We start from the raw sequence: 20093 nt of genomic DNA on the forward strand, positions 1-20093 counted from the left end.
GAGGGTGGTTTAGTGGAGGAAGCATACACCGCCGCAGATACCACCACCGAGCTGGGGCCCGCAATTCTGGGGGTGGGTAGGACGTGAGCGGTCCCAGGGTCTGACTCTATCCCAGCCTCCACTAAATTCACCCAATGTGCCGTCAGGGAGATATAGTGGCCCTGCCCGCCTGTGCTTGTCCACGTGTCCGTTGTTAAGTGGACCTTGGCAGTAACCGCGTTGGTGAGGGCGCGTACAATGTTGCGGGAGACGTGGTCATGCAGGGCTGGGACGGCACAGTGGGATTGATATCTCTATTTGAGCTCTATAACTGATATGCAATCTATTACGCCATGCTTCTAGCTGACTTGGAGGGCTTTGCCAGGCCTGCGGCTGCCACTGGTGCTCATCAGCTCCTTATAATCACCTAATGGAATCCTGATGGACTGCTAGCCGCTCCCTGACTATTGAGGTGCCTCAGCATCTAGGGGAGTGTGTGGCAAGGACTGAGATTAGTGAATTAGGTAGAGCCCTTTGTGCTGAACCCATTAAACTCCCCACCTACACCTTTCCAACTCAGGTAAGTTGTTAATCAGGGCTTGTCAGATGTCAGGTGATCCAAGAGGCTTATACATAAGTGGTAACTTGGAAGATCTGGTCCGGCACAATAGTCCATATCAGGGAGCGAACATTTACATTCAATCACCACAGAAAGTGAAAATATAAATCTGAGATCGGGCAGATATTGTCAGAACAAATACATAAGATCAGACTTAGAATTCACGACTAACGGAACCCGGGCACACAACTCCATAATCCAGGAAACTCATGTACCAATAGTTTCCTGTGCCAATCCCCTCCCAGGGAAGGAAATGGCTATAATGTACAAAGAACCCATATTGCCTGAATGACATCACAACATTTCATCCAAAACCATTCATTCAATATGTCTTCTAAGGGTTAATCCTCCTTCTCAGTGAGGTGATTGGCACAGAAAACCTTTCCTACGTGAGTCTTACTGGATTACGGAGATGTGCGCCCGGGTTCTGTTAGGCTTGAAGTCTAAGTAAGATCTTATGTATTCCTGTTGGCAGTATCTACCGGATCTGTAAATGTTTGCACCCTGATATGGGCTATTATGTCGCAGCAGATTTCCCAAGTTGTCACTTATGTATAAAACTCTTGGCTCTCCTGAAATCTGGAGTGTTCAGAGCTCATCTGAGTGTGAAACATGTAGGGGGTTTGTTTTATCGGGCTGTGCGCCCCAAGTTGTATAGTCCTGTATAAATAAAGTCTGATATGTTACACTGAGGGTGCGGGCAGACGAGCGCATAAACGGCACGTTTTTGCGACCAAACATATATACGTGACCATCTGAGGCAATGGTTTCGAATGTATTCGTTCACATGGTCGTGATCGGTGAAAAACGTTTTCTCGGGCGATTATACGTTGCGCTCGTGCGAACGTAAATACGCCTACGCTCGTCTGCCCGCACCCTGAAGTTGTAGAACCTTTCCCATGTGATCACAGCTGTATATTACTGTGTGCGACTCTTCCTAGTATATGACCCTATAGTGATGAGATGGAGGGGAGACGCCCTTGCTGGGCTCAGTGCTGGAATACGGTTCTTACCATTATCATTTATGAAAGGATCACCAAGTCCGGGATCCGCAGTGATTCTCCCCTCACTACTTATACACATAATGGGTACCAGCTCTCCCTCATCTCCATCAGTTCTGAGGAAACATCATCTAATAGGAACAGGAAAGATCGGCCCAAATACAAACATGTAAGTTACACAAGTAAACTTTTATGAACAGTTAGAAACAAGTTTAGAGACGTGTGAAATATTCTATGTACACGGCTGATATAAAGGTGGGTTATCTGGATTATATTCGTTTCCGGATAACGGATGTTTATCGGTAATTACATACATTTCTTATTCATCATGGTTAGAAAAAACAGGTTTAAAAAATAGCTTCTCTCCTGTGTGAACTTTTTGATGTTGCAGTAAATTTGTTTTGTGAGTAAAACATTTCCCTCATTCTGAACATGAAAATGACTTCTCTCCTATGTGAGTGTCCTGATGTTTAACAAGGTCTGATTTCTGTGTAAAACATTTCCCACAATCTGTACATGAATATAGCTTCTCTCCTGTGTGAGTTCTCTGATGTGTAACAAGGTCTGATTTCCTTGTAAAATATTTCCCACATTCTGAACATACAAACGGCTTCTCTCCCGTGTGAATTCTCTGATGTTTTACAAGGCTAGATTTAAAAGCAAAACATTTCCCACATTCTGAACATACAAATGGCTTCTCTCCTGTGTGAATTCTCTGATGTTTTACAAGGCGAGATTTAAAATCAAACCATTTCCCACATTCAGAACATGAAAATGTCTTCTCTCCTGTGTGAATTCTCTGATGTGTAACAAGGTCTGATTTCACGATAAAATATTTCCCACATTCTGAACATACAAACGGCTTCTCACCTGTGTGAATTCTCTGATGTGCGACAAGGCGATATTTAAAAGCAAAACATTTCCCACATTCTGAACATGAAAATGTCTTCTCTCCTGTGTGAATTCTCTGATGTGTAACAAGATGTGATTTCACGATAAAATATTTCCCACATTCTGAACATACAAACGGCTTCTCACCTGTGTGAATTCTCTGATGTGCGACAAGGCGATATTTAAAAGCAAAACATTTCCCACATTCTGAACATGAAAATGTCTTCTCTCCCGTGTGAATTCTCTGATGTTTAACAAGGTCTGATTTCTGTGTAAAACATTTCCCACATTCTGAACATGAAAATGTCTTCTCTCCCGTGTGAATTCTCTGATGTTTAACAAGGTCTGATTTCTGTGTAAAACATTTCCCACATTCTGTACATGAATATGGCTTCTCTCCTGTGTGAATTCTCTGATGTGTAACAAGATTTGATTTAAAATCAAACCATTTCCCACATTCTGTACATGAAAATGTCTTCTCTCCTGTGTGAATTCTCTGATGTTTTACAAGGCGAGATTTAAAAGCAAAACATTTCCCACATTCTGAACATACAAATGGCTTCTCACCTGTGTGAATTCTCTGATGTGCGTCAAGGCGAGATTTAAAATCAAACCATTTGCCACATTCTGAACATGAAAATGTCTTCTCTCCTGTGTGAATTCTCTGATGTGTAACAAGGTCTGATTTCCTTGTAAAATATTTCCCGCATTCTGAACATACAAACGGCTTCTCACCTGTGTGAATTCTCTTATGTGCGACAAGGCGAGATTTAAAATCAAACCATTTCCCACATTCTGAACATACAAATGGCTTCTCTCCTGTGTGAATTCTCTGATGTTTTACAAGATGTGATTTCACGGTAAAATATTTCCCACATTCTGAACATACAAACGGCTTCTCTCCTGTGTGACTTCTCATATGTTTTATGAGGCCTGCTTTATGAGTTAAACATTTCCCACATTCTGAACATACAAACGGCTTCTCTCCTGTGTGAATTCTCATATGTTTTATGAGGCCTGCTTTATGAGTTAAACATTTCCCACATTCTGAACAAGAAAATGGCTTCTCACCTGTGTGAATTCTCTGATGTTTTACAAGGCGAGATTTAAAAGCAAAACATTTCCCACATTCTGAACATACAAATGGTTTCTCTCCTGTGTGAATTCGCTGATGTGTAACAAGATTTGATTTTGTTGTAAAACATTTCCCACACTCAGAACATGAATATGGCTTCTCCTTTCTGTCAGCTCTTTGAGGTTTTCTCCTTCTGTGAAATTTAGCAGTCTGTGATGAATCAGAAGATGGGACCTGTATGAGAGGATCAGATGATGGGTCTTTACTGTGAAGGGCTGAGGGGATATCTGGGATAATCGCAGGTTCTTCATATGTAGCATGTATGATACCACAATCCTCTGCTTTACAATCTGCAGATATCAGACGTCCCTCTGAGCTCCCGGTACCGTCATCTGCCAAGAATAAAGTTAATTTCTTTTTCATATTATAGATCTTAAAAATGATCCTGACAGAGCAAGTGAGGGAGGATCATTCACTTATAGAAGTCACTTGGTTTGCAGCTCACATAACCACCAAGTGATTGTCTGCAGAAAACATCACCAAAAACTACAGCTGTGAATTGGGACTTACAAGTAACTAATTCTGGTTTTCATCAATAACATGGGGGTCCTGGGGGGTCTGAAAAAGGGTCATGAAGAGTAATTTGCAGCAGAGTCCCCCACAAGCCCCGGGCTCCTGTCCCCGGTAGATCTCCGAGCCCAAGCTACAGGAATAGTATATTCCATACAGATGGAGTTCGGCCATTTCTGCACCAACATTAGTACTCATATAAAATCTCCCATGAAGCCGGATGTCAGTAACACACGGTGTGCAGCAAATACAGAACTGCTCATCTATAAGACAGCTTGGTACATACAGTAATTCTATATTCTGTCACCTCAGACCAGGACTAGGCCGGGGCAGGGAGGCATTCTGAGTCTTGGATTGGGTCCCCATGGGTTCTTTGTATGCCCCTGCTTCTACTTGCAGTCTATACACTTCATAGTTCCCGGTCATGCGGCAAGCTCTGCTCTGTAATCCTGCAGTCGGGCTGGGATACATCTGTAAAATGTGCCCTTAATGCGCTCATCTGAAACTGGTCATAAAGGGGAAATACAGTTCCTGGTTCTGTATACATGTACACAGCTTGGCTCAGCTGCTGTATTTACGTACTAAGCTTGGTTCTAGTATTGCATCTATGTATATCACCAAGCATGGTTCTGGTGCTGTAATTATGTTATGGCCTTGGTTCTGATTCCTGTTAAATAGATAAACAAGGATGCAAGGACACATTGTGGCCGGTCACACACAAGCAGACCGTGCCCACCGACTGCGGCCAGTCGCCATGCAATTATGCCAGTATTTTGTGTGGCCAACTGCACCGTGTGTTTCCACCCTTAAAGTGTGTTCACACACGGCAGATTGTGCTGCAGGTCCACACCAAAACCTGCATGACAATCCACACTATACGGTGCGGGTTATGGCACAGATCTGCAGTAGATTTCCTGCTTTCAACTGAAGGGGTGAAGTCTGATGCAGATCTGCATCAAAATACACACCAGTGCTAAAGACTGAAATGTGATGCAGATTGGTTGTGGTCTTTACCCACTACGTGTGAACACATCCTTATGTCGGGCCGCTACTCATGGGCCTGTGATATATTCCTGCCAGCCGGGCCCTGACCATTACACAGAGCCGCCAGGAGATATATTGGGCTCCCATATAATGAGATTAATGAGAGCCCCAGGGGACGGGTGGGCGGTGGTGTTGGCATCTTTAGTGGGAGGTGGGGAGCAGAGTAACCGGTCATTGACCACTGGGGGGCTCCTTAACCCCTTAATGACACGGCCTATTTTGGCGTTGAGGACCAAGCGCTTTTTGGTACTTTTCCATCTCCATTTTTCAAAAGCCATAACTTTTTTATTTTTCCATCGATGCGGCCGTATAAGTGCTTGCTTTTTGCGTGGCGAGCTGTAGTTTTTTTCGGTGCTATTTTGGGGAATGTACAGCTTTTTTGATCACTTTTATTGCATTTTTTGGGAGGCAAAATGCTAAAAAGCATGTTCAACTTTTTGTACACTTCGTGTCGGACGCGTCAATGCCAAATATGCTATTAAAAAAAGCACAAAAATGGGTTTTTTTACATTTTTTTTTACTCTTTTTTTTACACAATGTGAGTCCCTCTGAGGGACTTGCAGCACTATGCCTATGATCGCTGTGATAAGGCATGGCAGGGCTACTGCTCTGCCATGCCTTATCGCTTATACAGCAATCATAGGCATTGGCAATACAGGACGACATAGTCTGGCGATAACATTGCGAGAGCCGGACGGAGACAGAGAGGGAGCACGCTCCCTCTTTGAACTCTTTCCCTGCCGCGATCTACTTAGATTGCGGCAGGGAAGGGGTTAACAGCGGGGGGCGCAACTCCGATGCCCCCCCCCCCCCCCCCCCCGCTGTTGCAGCAGGACGCCGGCTGTGACCGACAGCCGGCTCCCGCTGCGGGATAGCGCGAGGTCAGTCATGATCTCGCGCTATCCCGATGACATACCGGTACGTCATGTTGTGGGAAGTACGAGGCTCCCATGATGTACCGGTACGTCATATAGCGGGAAGGGGCTAAAGGGATCCAACCGCCCGAGATATAATTCCTACTGCTAGTGTGCAGAGTGCTGGCGATCACTGACTTGGCTCAGGACATACTGATATCTTTATTGACAGGCAGGCAGCAGCCAGCGGGGGCCTCTGTAACCATTTATCCTGCCCTGATGGCGGTCCGGCCATTAGACTCTTCCTGATTCTGAACTAACTCTTTGGAGCCATTAGAGAACACATCTGTAAGCCGTTACTTTATCTCCAACCCCCTTATAATCGGCTCAGACGTTATATTAGGATGAAACTACTCGGAATCTGTTTCCTAATTGTGCCCATTTATGGCAACTGGAAGAGTATTACGGTGAGATCACACACTGCGGGATTGTATAATCTACAGTACAATGTAAGGGAGTGGGATTCTAAGAAACCGCATTCACTCCCAGCTGAGAGATAAGATGTGACACCGGAAATATGATTTATCTGGTCGGCCATATTCAGATGGCTGAGTGAGAGTTGTGCCTGAGAACTCGCATTGGACATCACATGGGCACATATGGACTGTGTGCTGCCCCATGCTGGCAGGCAGTAGACATTGCATGTCCGATTCTGGTCAGTGAATCAAACCAGAATAGGACAGTTTTTTATGTGAATCACATAAATGAAAAAGCTTATGTTAACCCCTTAGTGATGAAGCCTGTTTGCGCCTTAGTGACGGAGCAAATTTTTGAAATCTGACATGTGTCACTTTAACATACAATAACTCTGTAAAGGTTTTGCATATCCAAGGGATTCTGACATTGTTTGTTGCAGCTAAATGAAGTACAATATGTGGCGAAAAAGCAGACCACTAGAATTTGTGTAGATTTATTAAAAGCACCATTTGTCATTTTTTCCCCATTTTCTATTGCAATATCTTCTTTTCAGCAAGCATAAAATGCTCCCTGGTAGCTTTACATCCCTCCATATTACCGAGGAGATGACCAGCCGGCCTATGTGCATCAGCGGTCAGACTAAAGATCATTCGTTCCCGTAGCAGTAATTCTTTGCATGTGTAAAACATAAAGTAAACCAGCAGCGACCGACCTGCCTACCGATCAGCGCTGGTTACATCAGATCAAGAGTTGGTCAGTGTAAAAGGACCCTTCGTACCGGAGCTGGAAAACCATTTCTCCCTCATCAGTATAGACATCATATAATGAATAGTAGTCCTCGCTCACATAGGGGTGTTTCATGTCTGGGCGGTAAATGCCCATCCTGTGTTATCACCTATAACGGTATCACATGTCATCCATATTTAGTTTGTACTCCAGCTGAATGAATAAATCTACATAACTATCTGCAGCCGGTGACCGAGGAGAATCTGTGACTAATAGATCACAGACTGAGCATGAGTCAACAATGTGATGCAGTAGCAAAAAAATAGGCAAAACCAATTCTGGAATGTATTAAGATTAGAGATGAGCGGGCAGGTACTCGCATAAGGCACTACTTGCTCGAGCAGTTTGCCTTAGCGAGTACGCTCGCTCATCTCTAATTAAGATAAACAGAGAGTCTAGATCACATGAGGTCATTATCCCCTCTATCTTCCTTAGTCAGACCTCATCTGGAATACTGTGTCCAGTTCTGGGCACCCCGATTTAAAAAAAGACAGACAAACTGGAGCAAGTTCAGAGAAGAGTTACCAGGATGGTGAGCGGTCTGCAAATATTGTGCTATGAGGATTGGTAATTATTTGGGAATGTTCAGGTTGCAAAAGCAAAAGGTCAAGAGGAGACTTAATAGATGTCTACAAATATCTGAAGGGCTGTCACACTGCAGACCAGCCCTATTCTCATCTGCACAAGGAAAGACTAGAAGCAATGGGATGAAACTGAAAGGGAGGAGAAACAGATTAGACATTAGAAAAAAACTTTCTGACAGTGAGGGTGATCAATGAGTGGAACAGGTTACCACGGGAGGTGGCGAGTTCTCCTTCCATGGAAATGTTCAAACAAAGGCTGGACAAATATCTGTCTGGGATGATTTAGTGATCCTGCACTGAGCAGGGGCTGGACCCGATGACCCTAGAGGTCCCTTCCAACTCTTCCATTCTATGATTCTTCTCTGCTGTATTTAGTGGTTACTACTCACCTGGGCGGTTACCTGTAGGAATCCCCTCTTTACACCGCTGATCGCCCCTCACATTTGTCTCTGTAGTCGTAATATTGGTTAGATCTTCATCCGGATACAAAAGCTGTGAGACAAATATTGTAAAAGTCAGCAGACGGTTGGAGAAGTCGTGTGGAAGGTTTTACATGACCAGAAAAGGTCATTAATCATCATGATGACCAAAACTGACCGGACAGCAGCAGTTATCAGTCACATCAAAATTGGAGGCTTCCTAAATTGATTCGGTCATCAGGTTCATGAAGTTTGGCTTCATTAAAACGCTTGTTTTCAGAATTAAGTGCGTTTCTCTTCCCGATTATCTGACAAGTGTATTTCTTTTTATCTTTAGCTGTACTGACAATTATCCGGGATTTACGTCCAGATGTCTTGGTTTACTAGTCTTGGTCATCAGACAAGTAATTGTGGACAGTTTTTGGCACCGGTACTCAAGAAAGACATATCAGAGCTTGAGCGGGTTCAAAGAAGGGCAAAAAAAACCCAACTAATAAGTAGAATGGGCGGACTACAACACCCAGAAAGGTTAGCAAAATTATTTTTTTTTTAAAAAGTCAGCTGAGGGGCAACCAAATAACTATATATAGATATATCAGGGGTCAATACAGAGATCTCTCCGATCATCTATTTATACCCAGGACTGTAACTAGGGGGCGCCATCTTCGTCTAGAGGGAAGGTTTCTACGCAACATCGAATGGGGTACTTTATTGTAAGAGCAGTGATACTATGGTACTTTCTGCCTGAGGACATGGTGATGGTGTACTCACTAAAAGAGTACAAGAGGGGCCTGGAGTGTAATAATATTACATGTTCTATCACTGATTACTTCAGAAAAGTGAGCGATACAGGGATTATTCCGATTGCTAGATTGCAGTCGGGAAGTGTTAGCATTTGTTCATGGAGGTCTGGTTTATGCATTTTCCTCCCAGCTTTCTCTAGCACTGTTGGGAATGTCTATGAGAGTGTTCTGCTACCTGTTGAACCTGGTTAGCAATTAGGGAGGGCTCTTATTCCGGTCTTAGCTGTGGTCCTGTGCTGGTTATTCTCAGTCTTCACCTGATGGTTGTTGGAATCAGAACTGCATCTTGGTCTCCTGTTTTTCCCAGATCATCTCAAGCCAAGTACTGTGGTTAGTGGTGGTAGTTGTATTCTTACTTAAATGTTTTGCTTCTGTTGCAGATAGGGACAGTGAGTGGCCGAGGAACGTGGGTTTGGTGGGTTCCTATTAGGACGGGACATCTGCTTTGGACAGAGGTGGGAATGTAGAGAACTACTAGAAAGTTTGATCCTTTATTTCTTTTTATGTTCTATTTTCTTTAGCAAATATTGCAATTTTTCAGCAATTAAACAAGGAGAAGTATTTACAGTAAATATATTGTAAGCTAAATTGTATAAAGATTTGTAAAAAGTTGCCAAAGTGTCTATGATTTCCTGAGGGTTAAAAAGCTTATTGCTTTGGGAGTCACGGATAAAGGGTATGTGGAGTTTAGATGATTGTGATTTAGCTGTTTTGCTAGTAGGGCTCCTGGCTTCTTGCCTTGCCAGTAATAGTCACTCTCAGTTTTCTTAGGGCAGGTCGTGGTCGTACATCTGGAGCTGCTGAAGTTGTTGGTTTACAGTAACTATCTATTCAGCTCTCTCTGCGGAAAAAGCTAGTTTATTTTGTCTGTGTAGTGAACATATTTGTGTTTTTCATTCTAGTTGGAGAATTTCTAAGGTTTTTGTCATAGGACATGGTTTTTTTTAACAAAGTGGCTTCTTATAAAGGCCTTATGGGCGCACCAAAGGATGGAGGCAGAAAGCATATAGTTGTTTTGACAGATTTTAATAGAAAAGTGATTCATGTGTTCCTGAATTGATATCATTATAGAGGCGTGATCTGACCACGATATGGTGCCTATGGTTGTGGAAGTGACATTACTAAGGTTTCTATCCACCAACATAAAATCAATATATTGTACTGCGCACCTTATGAAGGTGTGAGAAGAAAGTATTATTGCGATCAGTTTGATCTTGAATGCGCCGAATATTAAATAAATTATTACTATTGAAAAAAGGGACATGAAACTATACTATATACTACCCCACTATACGCGACATTTATAACAACCTTGTCTAATATTCCAGGATTGAAGCTGGTGCCCCGAGAACTGTCACCACCCACGAGAGCCACGGTCGATGCCTGGAAGTCCCTTAAACAGAAGCTAAATAATTAGAATTGCCTACAGAAACCAACATTACCTATCGAACCCTAACTACCTAATCCCAAACGTAGCTTTATCAAACTGAAGGCGATTAGTAGACGATCGTATATCGGCAGATGGGGTGAAGTCCTTTGAATTGTTACAGACGGCTTATTGGGTTCCAGATAGAGATAGGCTTAAATACATCAGGATCAGTTTCTTCCTATGTAATTTCCCAATTACTATTATTCCCTTTGGATATCATAACTAAAGTCACTGCACAGCCAAATCTGAGGAAATCGGAGACATACTGCTTCTACAATATGCTAACAGGGAACCATAGTCAGGAAAAAAGCCAATAAGTTAAATTGGGAAAAATAATTGGGAGAAAAAATTTCTATCAGAATGTGGTTGGAAGCATTTAAAGGAGCGGTACAATCCACAGAAGGGGCAGCTATTCGAGTCCAAATTAAAATTGTAGGTGAGATGGAACTATTCTCCCCAGCTTATGGCCAGCAGTATAAATAGGTGAAGTGGTACTTGCTGGAGAGAATGTGGACAGATCAGTATTTGATCTCCCATATTTTGGTTCTGCCTGAAACTGAAGGGCTTTTGGGAAGAAATTTTTGCCCTCTTATAAAAAACTTTAAAAAAAAATACCCTAAGGGTTCCGAGTCTGGCTCTTCTGCTGATGAACTTAGATAGCTTCCCCAAGCCTGGCAGGTACCCGATAGGTCATGCTTTTATAGTTCAATCCGTTTTTATTGAAATTTTCAATAGGATAGGTTAGAAAACATACAACTTAAAAAGGTCTAGCAAGACCTATAAAACATGTATAACAAAAGACATAAATAAATCGGCCTCTTCTTGAAAATATCCATCTAAATAAAACTCTTGGAGGGGCCTAGTGGGTGACCCCAATAATGGTAATACCCGAACATGCAATTTGAGAATAAAATGTTTGCGGTCTGTAGTATTCGGGTAGAAGCCCGAGGCCTTATCCTCTTGCAACAATGAAAACAAAAATGACATATACAAAAGAGAGAAGAGACAAAAAGAGAGATGAATTATGGGAAGAGAAAAAGCAAGAAGGCAAAATGAATAATAAAATATAAAATAAATAATATTTCTAAATAAGTAAAAAAAAAGGATGGGTAAACTAAAGGGTAGATAGTTGGTTGAAGGAAGCGGGAGAAACGGGGAGGGGGAATCCCCCAAGAATGTTTAATATCCAGATTACTACCTTCTAATAACCCGTCTCACCCCCGCGGCAATTGAGCAACTAGGAAAAGAGCGCTCGGAAATCTGAAGAAGATTCAAAGTCGATCCACAATTGCCATACCGACAGAAATTTTTCAGATTCTCTATTATGTTCTGCACATAATTCCTCCATATGGCGCAGATGAGACATTTCCTAAAGCCACTCAGTCATGGAAGGAATTGGTGTGGAACGCCACTGGCTCGGGATAACTGCTCTTGCTGCTGCTAAAAACCCTTTTTCTGTGAACCTATTGAGCCCGGCAGTATGGATGGGAGAGCAATTTGGGCATTATTGTTAATATTTCCCCGGATGATTAAGTTATATGTGGAGAATACCTTGTCCCAGAAAGGTCTCAACAAGTCACAGCTCCACCGAATGTGCGTCATTGTACCCCTATCAGTTCCACAGCGCCAACACACCTCAGACACTGAAGGGAATATAGCATGAAGGCGGGTAGGATATCTATACCATCTTGTAAGAATTTTGTAATTTTTTTCCTGTGCAGCACAGGCCATGAACAGTTTATGAGTAAAGATGAATGCCTTCCGCCACTCATTCTGTGAGATCATGACTCCAATTTCCTGTTCCCAAGCCCATTTGAAACCAGGATCCGTGGTGTATGTTTCTTGGATCAGCAGACCATATATCAGGGATACTACGTGTGTCGGAGGGGACCCTCTTGAAAATAGACTCTCAAAAGTTGTGAGGGCTGTTAGAAAAGTGTTTCTATCTCCTTGAGTGTTAAGAAAAGAGCGAAGTTGGTGAAATTCTAACCAGGAGAGATTCAGTTCACCAAACCTAGATCTTAATTCTTGAAAGGAAGGCACTGAGGGGCCACCTAGGACATTGCGAACCCGGGGGTCCTCTCGAGCCTCCCAACCCATGAAAAGACCTTGGCTGTTACCTGGTGGGAATGCTGGGTTGGAGAAAAGTGGTGTGAGGGGACTATCTAGACTTGACAGGATCTGCTTTTGTATTTTCGAGTCCCAGAGTTTAAGTGTCTCTTTCAATAGGTAATTGGTAGATAGGATTTGAGCTCTGTCACAGGGACGAATCCATGGGAGAAGTCTTATCGGAATCGAGCAATCCGCCTGTTCTAACTGTATCCACTGCTTGTGAGCTGAGTGGTAGTGCCAGTCCACAATATGTGTTAAAACCGGTGCAGCATGGTATAGTCTGAAATTTGGCAGACCTACACCTCCACCTTCTTGGGGCGAAAGAGCGTACACACTCCCACCCTGGGTCTCGAGCAATCGCCACACAAATTTAATTAGAGTCGACCTTAATGAATTAAAGAACGATGTAGGGGGTATGATAGGTACAGCCTGGAAGAGATATAGGAATTTAGGTAACGCATCCATTTTTAGGGTGTTTATCCTCCCAAACCATGAGATGTCTCTGTTTGCATAGTTGGAGAGGTCTTTTAGTGTGCGCTCAAGGAGGGTCTGATAATTTAAGGGGAACAACCTAGATTGGTCAGTAGGGACAAACACCCCAAGGTATTGGATAGCCTCCCGTTGCCATCTAAATGGAAATTGCTCTGAGATATGTTTTTCTGCTAACGGGAGTGAAATGTTCAGAGCTTCTGTTTTGGAGTAATTTATTTTTAAGTTCGATAGATGTCCATATCTCTCGAACTACTGTATTAACGACAAAAGTGTGGTATGGGGCTGGCTGGGAGATGTACAGTAGGAGGTCATCAGCGTATATGGCCGTCTTATAATGGTTCCCTCCAATTTGAAGGCCTTGTATATTTGGGTTGTTTCTTATCGCTACTGCAAGATGCTCCATTACCAACAAATACAGAAGAGGTGACAGAGGGCAACCCTGCCTGGTGCCATTTCTGATATGTATGGGAGAGGACAATAATCCATTCACCCTTATCCTAGCAGTAGGACATGTGTAAAGGGCCAGTACTCTGTCCAGAAATTTGGGGCCAAGTCCAATTTGTTTGAGAGTTGCTGACAAGAATCCCCAATGGACCCTGTCGAAGGCCTTTTCTGCATTCACGGACAGCAGACAGAGAGGATAAGACCCCACTCTCGCTCTAGATGTTGTTAGTAGAGTTTTATAATGTTGTCTCTGGCCTCCTTACCTTTGATAAATCCTACCTGATCTGTGTGTATGATGGAAGGGAGGAAAGGAGACAATCTGTTAGCTAGTGTCTTGGAAAAAAGTTTAATGTCCGCATTTATCAGTGATATAGGTCTATAATTAGTGGAAAACTGTGAGATCCTTACCAGGTTTAGGCAGGACACTAATGTGTGCTTCCAAGGATTGTTGCGTGAAGGGGGAATCTGAAGAAATCGCTGAAAAGACTTTAGCTAAAATGGGGGTCATTTGTTCCCTAAATAATTTGTAAAAGGTGCGTGTAAAGCCTTCGGGACCTGGACTCTTCCCTGTTGGGGTGGATTTAATTGTCTCCTTATCTCCTCTTCCGTGATGTCAGAATCCAGTGTCTCTCTGGAATAAGTGTCTAATGTAGGTAAGGCTGTCTCTGCAATGTAAGCAGAGATTCGCTCCACTAGAGTAGATGGGTTCATGTCTGCAAACTGTACCCTAAGATCATATAACTGTGAGTAGTAAGTCTGAAATATATCGAGGATCTCTGAGGTATTGTGAGTGTCTAAACCCACTGAGTTTTTAATTCTGGGGATGTAAGTGTGTGCCGTCCATGGCTGCAGCAGTCGTAAAAGATGCCTTCCCGCTTTGTTAGAATACTCGTAATCGAAGCATTTGCATTGATCTCTAAGACATAGGTATTTTTTATCTAGCTTAGAATGGAGTTCCTTCCTTGCTATGACTAGGTCTGTCAAAGTAGCTGGAGAAAGGGTATGTTTGTGAGCAGTTTCTAAATCATTAATTTTTTGGAGGAGGTTAAACATCTGAAGGGCTCCTTCCTTCTTAAGTCGCGTACCGTGTTTAATTAGGATGCCTCTAAGGACACATTTCAGCGCCTCCCACTGGGTGGGTACAGATGTATTGTCTGATGCATGTGTTTCTAAGAAAAATTCTATGTGCTCCTTTATGTCAGCTACGCATACGGCATCTTTTAAGAGGTTGTCATTTAACTGCCGAGTCCACTGCTTATCAAAGCGGTCTGGCAGTGTTATGTTCACAAATATTGGAGCATGGTCTGACCACAGCATGTCCCCAATAGAGGCTGAAGGTTGCCAAGATAGTGCGTACTAGCCTAGCAGAAAGTAATCTATGCGACTCTATGAATTGTGTGGGTGCGAGTAGAAAGTGAAGTCCTTATCTTGTGGGTGTAGAACTCACCAACTGAAGGGCATACAGCATGCGTTTAAGTGATTGCAATTGTCTAGTGGAGATTGAGCCTCGGCCCATCAAGGTGTCAATATTTGGGTTCAAAGTAAGGTTAAAGTCCCCTCCGACAACGAGCACCCCTTCAGCGAATTCGGACAGCTTGTTAAGGAATGAGTGACATGCCGTGACCTGTCGCTGATTGGGGGCGTACCAATTGGCAATGGTAAGCCTAGTCGATCCGATCATTAATTTGAGGAGGAGGTAACGGCCCTCTGGGTCAAGGCGTTTGTCTATCAGGCAGTGAGCCAGGGATTTATGTATTGCAATAGACCCCCCCCGGAGCGAGAGTCAGGATTGGCGCTGTGGAACCAATGCGCGTAGTAGCGGTCTCTTATGTTAGGTACATGCCCAACTTTAAAATGTGTTTCGTGGAGAAGGAGCACTTGGACCCCCTGCTTATGCATGTGGTAAAGAACCTGTGACCATTTCTGAGGAATATTAAGTCCTCGAACATTCAATGAGCAAAGTTCGAGGGGCGCCATTAGTAAGGTTATTAGGGGGGGGGGGGGAGAGGAAGAAGGGAGGGGAAAAAAAAAAAAAGGTAGAACAGTTATTGGTTAGAAAGTAGAGATGGGTGAGAAGAAAGTTGCTACAAGAGCAATGACAGACGTGTATCGCCTAAGAAATTAGAAGAAATTTAAAGTAACAGAAAAGAGGAAACGTTGGGGGGAGGGGTTGTGGTTTAATCTGCGTCCTAGAACCAAGGACGCGATGTCCCTAATGGGTGGCGGGCTTTCTACAGAAGAGAGCTTCCCCCACACCGGGATGCCAGCCATAACTTAACACCATATAATTTTAGGGCAATAAATTCAAAACTGAAATTAACGTCCACATGGGTGAAACATTTTCTAAGACCCAAGAAGTCCCACATCCTATCTCTGTTGTACCTCTAGAGAAGCAGACCCACTTTGGCTAAACATTTTCTGTATTTTTCTCTTATTAGCGCCAGCACCTTCCATTGGTGCCTGATAAGACCTCTGTGGTTGAATTCGCATGTATGGGGCACACCCCTAGATTCACGGGAGGATGTCTTCTGCTCCCTGCATACCGCAGGCCCAATGGAGCGCTAATTGTCCAAGTGCTTTAGCGTATTCATCTCCCTATCGTGGGAAGGAGACAAATGGCCATGGGCTATTTTACTGCTAGAAAGTCTGCTGACTAACAATGCAGGATGGAGACATCCAAGGGTCCCATGGGTATTCCAGCAGGAAGCTCTATGTAAACGAAGTGCCGAGTCGACCTGGGCTCTGTCTCCTACCCGACCTATCTCCCCTGCGACGTCTTTCCGATCTCTGGGGTCTTGGGGGTACCCCCTCAAATGAAGTCGTAGGCATAGAAGGCCAGTCGTGAATCATTATATTGGGAAGGCCTTAAGTTGAGGTGAAAGGAGAGATGTCTCTGGGAGTCTGGAGCACATGTAAATGACCCTCGTGATGAACTTGTAGGCGGAAAGGAAATCCCCATGTGTATGAGAGGTTGTGTTGGTGCAAAGATTCCAAGAGAGGTCGCAGGGCCCTTCTTTTTTGCAGTGTGACCCGGGATAAATCGGGAAGTACTTGTATACGTTTTCCCTGATGAAGTATCGTTTGACGATCCCATGCTTTTTTCATTATGGATTCTTTCACTTGGTATCGGTGGACTCTGCACAGTATGTCTCGAGGGCGGTCCGGGTCGAGGGACCTAGGGCTTAGGGATCTATGCGCACAGTCCAGCTCAAGGGGGGAGTCCTGGATGGAATTGAAAATGTGGCGTAGGGTGTCCCCTAGATTTTGTTGTTCCACCTCTTCAGAGATACCGCGTATTCGAATATTATTTCTCCTTCCTCTATTTTCTGTGTCATCAATAGAATCCGCTAAATACTGCATTTGATATGTATGGGACGATATTAGTGCCGCCTGTGCATTAACTCGGGATGATAGATCAGCCAGGGAAGTCTCTACTGTAGTGACCCTCGTGTCAATTTGGTGAATCTCCGTGCAAACAGAGGCCAGTTCGCTTTTATATGAGTTCTCTAATCTAGTGATATATGCTTCCATATCTTCTTTAGTTGGTATGGCTTTTATATGGGAACTGAGAGCTCTGATTTCAGCTAATGCTGCAATTCCCTGCATAGGTACACACACAGTGGGCAATGTCATGTCTGCTCCTCTGTATGGGAGATCAGTGCTGCTTGCCATGTTGGAGGAATGATCTCTGCCTGTGGAGGGTAGTGAGGTGCAAGTGTGGCCAGGAGCTGATTGTGTTGAGGGGGAGCTGGGAGATGTGGTGCAGCCAAGTACCTGACTTCTGGTAGCTTTGTCCAGGAGAGGGTGTTGAGGACCTTCTCCCTGTAGCAGGCTGTAGTTGTCCTCTGATGCTGCTGCATGAGGGGTTAATGAGCTCTCCCCTCCTCCACTTGCTTTCTCCTCTATTGCTGCTGCTGCACAAGGGGTTAATGAGCTCTCCCCTCCTCCACCTGCATTCTGCCCGCTGTGAGCAACGCTGTGTGTGTCGGAAGCAGTGAGCGCTGCTGTCCCTCCATGTGCTCCTCTCCCCACTCTGCTTGTAATATAGGAGCGGTCACAGTAGCTCCTGCAGGCTGTGGTTGGTCCGACACGCATGCTGCCGCCGTGGCCGCCATGTTGGCTTGAGCCCGCTCTGCCTTCACTCTTCTGGATCCAGCTAGGAAGCGCTGGATGTTCTGTGCTCCTGTTGCACCCGCTGGAAAGGGGTCAGGAGGGGATATCTTATCTTATATTGAAATGCTGGCAATTAGACCGGAGAAGAGGGTATGCATGTCCTCACTCTCCCATAGCCAGGCCACGCCCCCAGGTCATGCTTTTATGATGCCAAAAACAATTATAGCAAAACAATGGAGATCCCCCCCCACACCGCCATGCGTCACTAGCCACGCCTCCCCTATGTGCTGCTATTTTAAGGTTTGTGACACATGAGTAGGAGGTTGATTGCAATAGTCCCAGAAAGGAAGGGTGGGTTACTTACAACAAGTGCCGTGCAGTCAGGGAACAGCTGCCTGTAGGATTTTCCGACCTAGGGAAGCGTCCGCTGATGCGAAGGTATGATCTCTGTAAAATTTGGCAAAAGTATGCAATGAGGACCAAGTTGCTGCCTTACACACTTGGATAGCTGAAGCTCCATGGTGAACCACCCAGGAAGCCCCCACCGCCCGCAGCGAGTGAGCAGTCACGCAAAATGAAGACGACCGTCCCTTGGCACGGTAGGCCTCTGCCACCACCATATGAATCCACCTGGAGATGGTCATTTTGGAAGCCACAGATCCCCAAAGCGGCCCTTTAGGAATTACAAACAAGGACTCTGTCCGACGGAAGTCCTTAGTACTGGCAATGTATATCCGCAAGGCCCGTTCGAGATGTAGCCGATGCAAGGTCAGTTCCTTTGGATGCGCTGGAGAAGGGCAAAAGGACGGAAGCACAATATTCTCATTAAAGTGGAAAGAGAACACCACCTTTGGTAGGAACTGTGGTACCGGACGCAGTACCACCTTGTCCTGATGGAAGGCCAGAAAGGGGGACTCGACCGACAAAGCGGCCAGCTCGGACACTCGGCGTATTGAAGTGATCGCCACAAGGAAAACCACCTTCCAGGACAAAAGACACAATGGCACTTCCTTTAATGGCTCAAAAGGATGAGACTGTAGGGCACCCAAAAGCAGATTGAGATCCCACACGGGCAGGGGTGACCGGAACGGAGGAACAGCGTGGAAAATCCCCTGAAGGAAAGTGTGGATTGCCAACTTGGCGGCTAGCGGTCTCTGATCGAGGATCGAGAAAGCCGAGACCTGGCCCTTCAGGTAGCTCAACTTCAGGCCCATGTCCTGCTTGTAGGAAGGACAACACACAAGCCAAAGAAAACCGGATTGGATGGAGGGGACGGTCTTCGCACTAAACAGGCTTCATTTCCAGGCTCGATGGTAAATCTTTGACGATGATGGTTTCCTTGCGTTAATCATGGTTCGAATGACCGACTCTGTGAAACCACGCTCCCTCAGAATCGCGGCCTCAACATCAATGTCGGTAAATGAAACGACTGTTAATTCGGGTGGAAGAGCGAACCCTCTGAAAGCAGGTCCTCTTGCTCCGGTATTTGCCACGGTGCGCCGATGAGTAGGTCTATAAGGTTTGCGTACCATGCACGCCTTGGCCAATATAGCGCTATTAGAATTACCGGGCACCCCTTCATCCCGATCTTTTTGAGTACTCTCAGTAAGAGAGGGAAAGGCGGGAAAATGTACGGGAGGTGGAAATCCGACCACGGTATTCCTAGCGTGTCCAATCGCTATTGCCTGAAGGTCCTGGGACCTAGCCACGAAATGCTATACTTTGCGATTGAAGCTGGACGCCATCATGTCCACGTCCGGATGACCCCAGCGATGATAAATGGCCTGGAATACGTCTGGGTGCAGCTCCCATTCCCCCAGGTCTACGGTTTCCTGACTGAGAAAGTCCGCTATCCAATTGTACACCCCCGGTTTGTATACCGCTAAGCTTGCTGGTAGGTGCAGCTAGGCCCAGCTGAGTATCTTGGATACCTCGCCCATCGCCCCCACACTTCGGGTGCCTCCCTGGTGATTGATGTAAGCGACCGCCGTCGCGTTGTCCGTCTGAATCTAAACAGGTTTGCCCTTGAGGTGGGGAGTAAAGTGCTGCAGCGATTGCCATATCGCCCGCAGCTCCTAGATATTGATCGGAAGAGTGGCCTCGAACACGAAACAGAGGAACACGAAACAGAGGAGTTCCAGTCTCTGCGTTGGGACCAGGCACGACTTGCCGTGGTTGATGGCCCAGCCTATCCTTTCCAAGGTCTGTAGTGTTATGCGGAGACTTTCCAGGTTGTCTACTTGACACGGTGCCTTTACCAGTATTTCATCCAGGTAGGGAATGGTGACAATATCCCTGGTGTGGAGCAGAGCCATCACCGCCACGAGTACCTTTGTGAATACTCGTGGCACTGTGGACAACCCCAAGAGCAGGGCCGCGAGCTGGTAGTGACTTCCTTGAA

At 45.0% G+C, this 20093-nt stretch overlaps 1 protein-coding gene across 1 annotated transcript in view; it reads right to left on the reverse strand.

Moving 5' to 3' along the window:
• Window positions 1-1899: 1899 nt before the first annotated feature.
• The window catches only part of LOC136627330 (zinc finger protein 271-like), a 95277-nt gene continuing 77083 nt past the window's right edge, over window positions 1900-20093 (reverse strand). Inside the window, exons 9-10 of the mRNA XM_066602345.1 lie at window positions 8270-8372; window positions 1900-3957 (exon numbers count right to left, since the gene is read on the reverse strand). Of these exons, the coding sequence (XP_066458442.1) occupies window positions 2021-3957; window positions 8270-8372 (2040 nt within the window). The 3' untranslated portion in view covers window positions 1900-2020. The remainder of the gene's footprint in view (window positions 3958-8269; window positions 8373-20093) is intronic.

The sequence above is a fragment of the Eleutherodactylus coqui genome, chromosome 5, assembly GCF_035609145.1.
Source record: "Eleutherodactylus coqui strain aEleCoq1 chromosome 5, aEleCoq1.hap1, whole genome shotgun sequence".
NCBI classification, from domain to species: domain Eukaryota; kingdom Metazoa; phylum Chordata; class Amphibia; order Anura; family Eleutherodactylidae; genus Eleutherodactylus; species Eleutherodactylus coqui.